The following is an 8,985-nucleotide window of genomic DNA, read 5'->3' as shown; positions in this document are numbered from 1 at the left end:
CCTGGGCATTCCAGGCCCTTTCAGGCAAGCGGAGTAGTTGGCACCATGCCTGGGACAGTATTTGTGGGGCTTCCACTCACCCACTCTGCCTCACCGTCCTTCCCTTCTGGTACTGCCCCTGGGGTTGAGTGCAGACATTTCTGGCTGCCTCCCCTAGGCCGCTGGCTTCCCAGGCTCACACTGTGGTCCCCACATCCAAGCCTGGGCTTTGAGGAAGGACACTGGGTGGATGTTTCCTATTAGGGAAGGCGCCTCTGTGTAGCTCTGCAGATTTGCACTTGGGAGCGTCTTTGCACCTATGTTTCCTAACAGGGTGAAAGTTTCCCTGCTTTCCTGTTGTTTACTACTTGGCCACTGGCTGGGAAACACCCCGTGCCAGAAGGCGGCTTGTAGGTTGTCGGAGTCCAGCTCCAGCCGAGAGTTCGGAGCTCGGGAAGGGTGCGTGGAGTCGGCGATAAAGAAAGACACAGACACTGACACTTGGTGCGTTCTCACAACAGCCCAAGAAAAAGCTGTCCTTTTTATTTACTCAAAACCTCACAAGCTTCTGCACAAGCAACTAATTGTTCTATTTTTTTACTTCAAGACTAAGGGGGCATGTACAGACATTCGGTCATTCCGTCTGCACTTCAGGGCTAAGCAGGTGTCCCCAGAGATAATTCTTTAAAACACTGTATTCATATTCTTCAAAGCAAGCCATTATTCATTCTTCAACAGTAGCCATGGAGCGGCAGCCAGGACTCCAAGGCCAAGGCACATGCGATTACCTGCTAATCAGTAGTACATTCCTACCACATTTCTATTTCTACAACTTGCCCATTATTCAATGGGAAAATAGTTTACAAGGGAAAAAATATAAATCTAAAAACAAAAATTACAAATATTAAATCCCTCTACAACTATAGACCCTGCAACCCCATAAATAAAACAATAATCAAAAACATTTTTCTTTAATAAAAGCATCCTTAATTCCTCTAGCTAAAAATTAAAAAAGCGGCTAAAACAGCTACATTTTCTATGCTCCAAAAAATTGCAAAAACAGGCTAGCCTATAAAATAACAATAACTATACTTATTGCCATAGCAATTTCAGCTCTCACTCCCATCACTTGCATTCCCGTGGGTCCACTGGGTGCTACCTGACTGGCCAGGCCCTTGGAAAGGAGGCAGATCCGCCTCACCTGTGACCTCCTGTCTTCCTGCTGCCTCCTGGCCTTGAACCAGTCATTATTTTAGGGCAGGGCACTTGTGCAGTGCTCCCAACAGTAGGTGAAGACAGGTGCCTGAACTCCTCCTGAGTGGCAGATACAGTCCCACCCAAATCTGGGCCTCAGTTTTCTCACTTGCAGAGTAAGAAGGCAGGAGCAGAAAGAAGAGATTCACTAAACTTCCTCCCATTTGACAAGTAGCTGGCTACGCAGGAAAATTCTGACTAGTTGGAAATGTTAAAAAGTGCCCTGGGGGTGGTCAGCACGAGACCTGGAGGCTTCCAGTCTCAAGCTATGAGACACTAGGTTAGCCCCCCTTTGCTCTCAGTTGTCCACTCTGTACATGGAAGTGCTGAACCATCTGCGCTGGATGTTGAAATGGGGCCATTCTAGTTCATGGTGTTGCTAGAAGCAATCCATGGAGAGTGTCTATTAGATGGGGCGAATGTGGATGCTTCAAAAAGTTTGTGGAAATGAAATTAAAAGTTTATTTTGGTGCTAAAAAAGGAGAAAACCATACATAGGTTTCTCATAATAGGCATTGTCCATGAACTTTTAAAATTTACTTATTTGAAAGACGAACACACAAAAACACACACTTCCATCTGCTTGTCCACTCCTCCAAAATATGTAACAGCTAAGGCCTGACTTCAGGTCTCCCATCAGGGCGTAAGGAAGCAGGAAAGCAGTTAGTTGTGCTTCCTCCAGAGTCTGCATTGGCACAAGGTTGGGGTCAGGAGCAGCCCGACAGAACCCCACTTCCAAATGGGACACTGGCATCTGAACTACCCGGCTAAATGCCTGCTCCTCGAGAAGTTTGTGTGTGTGTGTGTTGTGTGTTTATTGTGTTGCCGCGGCTGGCCGGGCTCAGGCCTTGACCGCGCACTTACGCAGCGGGTACAGCCGCTCTTTCCTGCTGCTGCTGCTTGGTCTTGAGGTTCTTCTCGTGTTTGTTGTGACGGCGGTGCATGGCGCTTGTCTTCTTGGGCCGCAGATCCAGGGTCTTGTACTTCTTGCTCTTGTAGAACTTCCTCAGGTTTTCTTTCTGAGTCTGGTTGATGACCGTGAGCACCCGGGCGACGGACTTGTGGACAACGCGGATCTTGGACAGCTTGGACGTCGCGCCGCCGGTGACCTTGGCGACGCGCAGCTGCAACAGCTCCACTTTGAGGTCGTCCAGCTGCTTCAGTACCTCCTCCTTCTTCTTGCCGCGGAGGTCCCGAGCCTTGATCTTGGCCATGACCGTCTCCGCCGCCGCCACTCCCTGCTCCTCAAGAAGTTTTTAAAGATGCTTCTTAGTAAGACTGTGGCAAGAGCTGTAGTAGCTAAGTGCTTACTATTGGGATGTCTACACTTAATACAATATAAAAGTTAACTATTTTCACAGCAAGAAGCCTCTCTTCCCTTCCACGGGGGTCTGATCACCTCAACAGCCCCTCTGCTTTTCCCCACCCCCAGGCATGGAGGGCTGTTGCTTTCTCCATGTGAAAGAGAAGAAAGTGGAGATCCAGGAAGACGGGGCTAGCCCAGTCCTGTGGGCTGAAGTCTCATCTTCTGCCTCCTTCTCCCGCAGGGGTGTCACCGGCTCAGAGCTAATGCTCCTTTCCCAGCTGAATAGCTTTGAACAAATCCCCTAAGCCTTGTGCACTTCAGTCGGAATGCTTTACAGCCGTTGTCCCAATACTGTGAAACAGGTGTTATTGTGGGCCCCATTTCAAAGACTGAATCCCGGAAGGAACTCGGGTACTCACACACAAGGGCACACAGGTGGTGTTGGTGTGCGTTCTACAGGTCATGTTTGTGAGAAGCCCCACGCAGGGCCCTGCAACGCAGAAGCAGCCACGAAAAGCAGTTGAACACACATGCACACACACACACACACTCACACACACACGTCTGTAGGTGGCCTCCAGGCCCGCAGCCACCCAGCCTGCGGTCCACCACATCACATGAGCTGCACTATCTTTAGCCCGGGGAAGATATTTATATCCCCCGGGGAAGCATTTTCTGCAAACCTGGAAGCCCCAGCGACTGCATTGGCCTCCACCCCCGCTTCCTGCTCGCCATGCCGCGGGGTGCAGAGGCTGCAGTGCAGATTTGGGTGGGCGGCCAGCTCTTCGAGGCTGAGCAGGCCCTGCTGGTAGAGCACTGTGACTTTTTCCGCGGCCTCTTCCGCTCGGGCATGCGGGAGGCGCGCGCAGCCGAGGTGCGCCTGGGCGTATTGAGCGCTGGCGGCTTCTGCACCACCCTGCAGGTGCTGCGCGGCCAGCGGCCGGCGCTGGAGGCTCCCGACGAGCTGCTGCAGGCCGTGGAGTGCGCTGCGTTCCTGCAGGCGCCGGCGCTGGCGCGCTTCTTGGAGTACAGCATCACGTCGGACAACTGCACGTTGCTGTGCGATGCGGCCGCTGCCTTTGGCCTGCACGACGTGTTCCACAGTGCCGCACTCTTCATTTGCGACGGCGCGCGCGAGCTGGCGGCTGAGCTGGTGCTGCCTGAGGCCCGCGCCTACGTGGCTGCCCTGCGGCCCAGCAGCTATGTGGCCGTGAGCACGCACACACCTGCACCTGGCTTCCTGGAGGACGCATCGCGGACGCTCTGCTACCTGGATGAGGAGGAGGATGCGTGGCGCACGCTGGCTGCGCTGCCCCTGGAGGCCAGCACGCTGCTGGCAGGTGTAGCAACGCTAGGCAACAAGTTGTACATCGTGGGCGGTGTGCGTGGTGCCAGCAAGGAGGTGGTAGAACTGGGCTTCTGCTACGACCCCGATGGCGGCACGTGGCGCCAGTTTCCTAGCCCGCACCAGCCACGCTATGACACGGCGCTGGCCGGCTTCGACGGCTGCCTCTACGCCATCGGCGGCGAGTTCCAGAGAACGGCCATGAGCTCCGTGGAGCGCTATGACCCGGCGGCGCGCTGCTGGAGCTTCGTGGCCGACCTGCCGCAGCCAGCCGCCGGAGTGCCCTGTGCCCAGGCGCGCGGCCGCCTTTTCGTGTGCCTGTGGCGTCCAGCAGACACTACAGCCGTGGTGGAGTACACGGCGCGGGCAGACACTTGGCTGCCGGTAGCCGAGCTGCGGCGACCACAGAGCTACGGTCACTGCATGGTGGCCCACCGCGACAGCCTCTATGTTGTGCGCAACGGGCCTTCCGACGACTTCCTGCACTGTGCCATCGACTGCCTCAACTTGGCCACGGGCCAGTGGACTGCACTGCCCGGCCAGTTCGTCAACAGCAAGGGTGCACTCTTCACAGCCGTGGTGCGCGGAGACACGGTCTACACCGTGAACCGAGTGTTCACCATGCTTTATGCAATCGAAGGCGGCACCTGGCGGCTGCTCCGTGAGAAAGCCGGCTTCCCCCGGCCGGGCTCCTTGCAAACCTTTCTCCTGAGGCTGCCCCTGGGTGCTTCTGGGCCTGTGGCCTCCACGACACCAGAGCTGTGATCGCCCCCTCCTCCTTCCCCATCCCTCTGGCGGCGCGAAGGGGGGTGGGTGGGAGCCTTTACAAGGAGCTGCTCTGATTTCTCCCTGAGCTGTGACAGAGTGCGAGGGTGGCCTTAGGGACTTCCAGGAACTTAGCTCCCTGTTGAGACCCTGGGCTCTCAAGCCTTCTAGTGTGAACGATAGAAGAGGCTCCGAGGCCGGATGGTGGGGTGGTGTGGGGCTCAGTGTCAGTGAGTGAGGGGGGTGTTAGTATTTGAAGAACCCAGGTTGGTACTTGAGTGGGTCAGTCATGGAGCACAAGCAGGCGTAGGTTAAGCGAAACTGCACCAATTGCCAATCAGTGGGCAAAAATTAGGCATCTGCTGTGTACCTGACACAGTGCTGAGCCCAAAGAGAGTTAGCTAGAGAGCTTTGTGAAGCTTAGATTCTTGGTCTCAACAGTTACAGGACAGGATAGTTTGCCCACATTACCTTGATGCAAGAGGGTTCAAGACAACATGCAAGGTCTTTAAAAAATAATAAGAATCCATCTTTGGGGGCCGGCACTGTGGCTCAACAGACTAATCTTCCACATACAGGTGCCAGCATATGATACAGGCTCTGGTTCTAGTCCTTGCTGTTCTGTTTCTGATTCAGCTCCCTGCTCATGGCCTGGCAAAGCAGCGAAGGATGGCCCCAGGTCCTTGGACCCCTGCAACCACATAGGAGATGCAGATGAAGCTCTTGGCTTCAGATCGGCTCAGCTCCAACCGTTGAGACTATTTGGGGAGTGAACCAGTGGAGGGAAGATATTTCTGTCTCTCCTTTTCTCTCTGTAAACCTGTCTTTCTAATAAAAAAAAACTTTTTAAAAAATCCATCTAAACTATTATTAAAGAAGATACTGAAGAAATCAGGCCAATGGGACAATAGAGGAAAACTGTCACTTTAGGGAATGAGGTGTCTACAGCCAGGACCCGGTTAACTACTTAGCTACTACAAGCACAGGTTGTGACTTCACAGACTGACGGCTCAGGGGGTGTTGGGAGTGGGGGAGCAGGTGGAAGAGGGAAAGCAGCCATGGCTAGAGACACTCCAAGAGGGCTGTGGCCAGCTGAAATAGCACACATCCAAGCTCTGCTCGGAGTGAGATCCCAGGGTGAGGGAAAGGGTCCCCACAACTTCTCCAGGAAAGTGCAGCCTCAAGGGAGCACCTAGAGTTGTTCATCTCCCCTTTGGCTAGGGAAGTAGACTGACTACCTGGCTTGAGGTCACTCAAGAAATTGCCCACTGCTGCCTCATCTTCGCCCCATCCTAGCCTCTGCTCCCACGTTGCTCTGTTCCTACCCCTGCACAGCACAGATTGATGCAGTTCCTCAGCGTCCGCACTGCTCATTGGCCCATTGGCTGTGACCACCCTGAATGTGTGTGTGCTTGTGGGAGCATGTGCACATGTGTGGCCCATGCACGTATGCAGGTGGTAACAGTGAGCTTCTGTGCTGGTAGCCAAGTAGGGGCACTTCCCCACCTGCAGGATAAAGTGATGAAATCCTGAAGAATCTGGGCTGTGGGGCTCACAAATTAGAGACCTCTGCTGCTAGATGGGGCTGCTACTCCCTCCAGTAGGGTTCTCTGACCAGGTCCCCCACCTCCCAGCCTTTCCATGGTCCTGGGTGGTCGCCATCCTCCAGGAGCTCAGCAGAAGTGGAGAACACAGCATCAAAACAAGGCACCTCCTGGTCATGGAGACGGGTGTCAAGGCTGTCCCTTCTGGCCTGTGTCCTAAGAATAAGACAAGGAAAATTAACTCTAAGGCTTGATTGAGCTCTTCCAGTTTTGGAGGTGCCTAGGCAGAAGAGTCCCAGCAATAAACCCTGGCATTTGCATCCTTGATTCCGGGCACACTACTTTCACTTCTCTTGGCCTCTATAGGCCGCCACAGTCCCTGGAAGCTAGGCACACTCCCCCATTGCATGGCAGAGTTTTCACATGGGATTCTGTTGAAGGGTAATTTTTTAAAAAGATTTACTTTTATTGGAAAGGAAAGTCAGATTTAGGGAGAGGAGAGACAGAGAAAGATCTTCCATCTGCTGGTTCACTCCCCAAGCAGTCTTTTCCGGGTCCCCCACATGGGAACAGGTTTTGGGCCATCCTTGATTACTTTCCCAGGCCACAAGCAGGGAGCTGGATGGAAAGCAGGGCCGCTGGGATTAGAATCCGTGTCCACATGGGGTCCCGGAGTGTGCAAGGTGAGGACTTTAGGATGTGTCAGTGATGACTTGCTAGAGAAAAAGCCTATGGAAAAGGGCATCTGCAAGAAATTGGACTATAGTGTGCGGCGCAATGGCTCAGTGGCTACCTGCTCACCTTGCAAGTGCTGGGATCTCCTATGGGTGCCAGTTCATGTTCTGGCTGCTCCACCTCCTATCCTGCTCCCTGCGTATAGCCTGGGAAAACAGTAGAGGATGGCTCAAAACCTTGGGACCCTGTGCCCATGTGGGAAACCTGGAAGAAGCTCCTCGTTCCTGGCCTCTATTGGCTCATCTCTAGCTGTTGTAGTTATTTGGGGAGTGAACCAGCATATAGAAGATCTTTCTCTGTCTCTCTTCCTCTCCCTAAATCTGACCTACTTTTCCAATTAAAAAACATAAATCTTTTTTTTTTTAAAGAGATTTGACTATTTAGTTGGGACGGACATATTGATAGCTAAGTTGGCCAAGTTAGAAGTGAAGCCAGTTCATGTCTTCTTGGACAGTAACACTATACATTTTGTGGTTCTCTTGCTGGGAAAAAAAAGCCCTTCCCATCTTCATACCTGGGCATGTGTATATTTATACCTACAACTCCAAGTTAGGCCAGAAGTTCCGAAAGCCTGGGCCCCAATCGGTAGCAGATTGTACAGCCACAGCACATTCCCTTGGATAAATAAGTCTTTGCTCGCTGTCCACTGTTGCCCTAGCATGACATTGCAAGGACACTGAGGCCTCCTTTTGCTTTACTTGCAAGTCCTAGATAACTTGTTCTTACCAGCATAAAGGTTTGCCTCCTGGCTTTCCTTCCTGACCAGTGCTGAGCACCTGATGGCCAAGAGATTGGTGACATTGAGCCATGGGATCTTGTAGTCGGTGGAACTTGGAGCTTGGCTGCCCTTGCGGCTGCTCAGACAGAGCCTGCTGGCTCCTGCTATGTGCTTGTTCCTTCACCCTGAGTGCCTGATCTGAAATAGCTTTGATGCCTAACAACATAGCACTCCCAGCCAACTCTCCTGCTGTTGGCTTATTTATGATTTTAAGGATTGTAGAACCCCTCCTGCCCCCTCTTAAGGAAAAACAAAAATCAAAACCATCCCAAGATCACACAATCGGAAGAGCTAGGAAGTGGCAGAACATGATTTTGAAAGCGGGACCTCTGCCACCTTCCATGTTGTATTGCATCTATTAAAATTTGAACTCCATGATAACAGAGATTTTTGTCTATTTTCACAGCAGAACCCTTAGTACCTGGAACCATGTCTAGAATGCAAGAGAAATTTAATAGACATTTAAAAAAATGAATTCATTTACTTGAAACACAGAGTGACAAAGAGACTTTCCATCCACTGATTGACTTCCCAAATGCCTGCAATATCCAGGACTGAGCCACTCTGAAGCCAGGAACCTGGAACTCCATGTGGGTCTCCACCATTGGGTGGTAGGGGCCCAGGTACTTGAGCCATCATCTGCTGCCTTTCCAGGCACATTAGCTGAATGCTGGATTGGGTGTAGAGCAGCCAGATTTGTAACTAGCACTATGATGTGGTGTGCCAGCAGCAACACTGGCCTCTTCAATAAATACCTGTTGAATGAATGAATGGTGTTCATCTATTGACAGACAAATGAATGCATGGATCAGCCAGTCCTGGGTAAACCCAGGAGAGAACTCCAGAGAGGGCCCTGGGGTTTCAGAGGCGAGGCTGCCATTTCTGGTGGGGCCACGGGGAGGTGATGAGCCATGGCATCTGGGATGCACTGGGAAGAGAGCAGTCTGGGGATGGCTGCAGCCCGGGAGCCACTGCACTCCCTTCCAGGCGGGGGACGGTGGGGAGGCTGCGGTTGGAAACACTCATTGTCTCATGAAGGATGGCTCCTCTTGGCCATGGAATACACACAGGGCCCGATTGTTTATTTTCCTTTGGCCCCAAGCAGCTGGGCCTCTTCACCCTCAATGCTTTGAAGCAAAGTGGCTGCCACTTGCCGGGAACAGGCAAATGAACTGTGCTGTGGGAGACACAGCTGTGGCCAGCCATCACCTCTGCGCCTGGTGGTGGAGGAAAGGAGTAATTCTGACCCAGCAGGAGGTGGAGGTTGGAGGGGGTACAA

At 52.7% G+C, this 8,985-nt stretch overlaps 2 protein-coding genes across 2 annotated transcripts; one reads left to right on the top strand and one right to left on the bottom strand.

Moving 5' to 3' along the window:
- Nucleotides 1–2,093: 2,093 nt before the first annotated feature.
- LOC101518351 (large ribosomal subunit protein uL29-like) lies at nucleotides 2,094–2,465 on the bottom strand. The gene has a single exon (XM_058665336.1). It carries the CDS (start codon nucleotides 2,445–2,447, stop codon nucleotides 2,094–2,096), a length of 354 nt encoding a protein of 117 aa, XP_058521319.1. The 5' UTR covers nucleotides 2,448–2,465.
- A 769-nt stretch (nucleotides 2,466–3,234) lies between these two features.
- On the top strand, nucleotides 3,235–5,670 carry KBTBD13 (kelch repeat and BTB domain containing 13). The gene has a single exon (XM_004577983.3). It carries the CDS (start codon nucleotides 3,273–3,275, stop codon nucleotides 4,647–4,649), a length of 1,377 nt encoding a protein of 458 aa, XP_004578040.1. The 5' UTR covers nucleotides 3,235–3,272; the 3' UTR covers nucleotides 4,650–5,670.
- The last annotated feature ends 3,315 nt before the right edge of the window (nucleotides 5,671–8,985 follow it).

This window comes from Ochotona princeps, chromosome 6 (genome assembly GCF_030435755.1).
Source record: "Ochotona princeps isolate mOchPri1 chromosome 6, mOchPri1.hap1, whole genome shotgun sequence".
Lineage (NCBI taxonomy): Eukaryota > Metazoa > Chordata > Mammalia > Lagomorpha > Ochotonidae > Ochotona > Ochotona princeps.
This window is presented reverse-complemented; position numbering and strand designations above follow the sequence as displayed.

What these genes read in the sequence shown, in the direction of transcription:
- LOC101518351 (XM_058665336.1), bottom strand. Translation starts at nt 2,447, where the DNA reads ATGGCCAAGATCAAGGCTCGGGACCTCCGCGGCAAGAAGAAGGAGGAG.
- KBTBD13 (XM_004577983.3), top strand. Translation starts at nt 3,273, where the DNA reads ATGCCGCGGGGTGCAGAGGCTGCAGTGCAGATTTGGGTGGGCGGCCAG.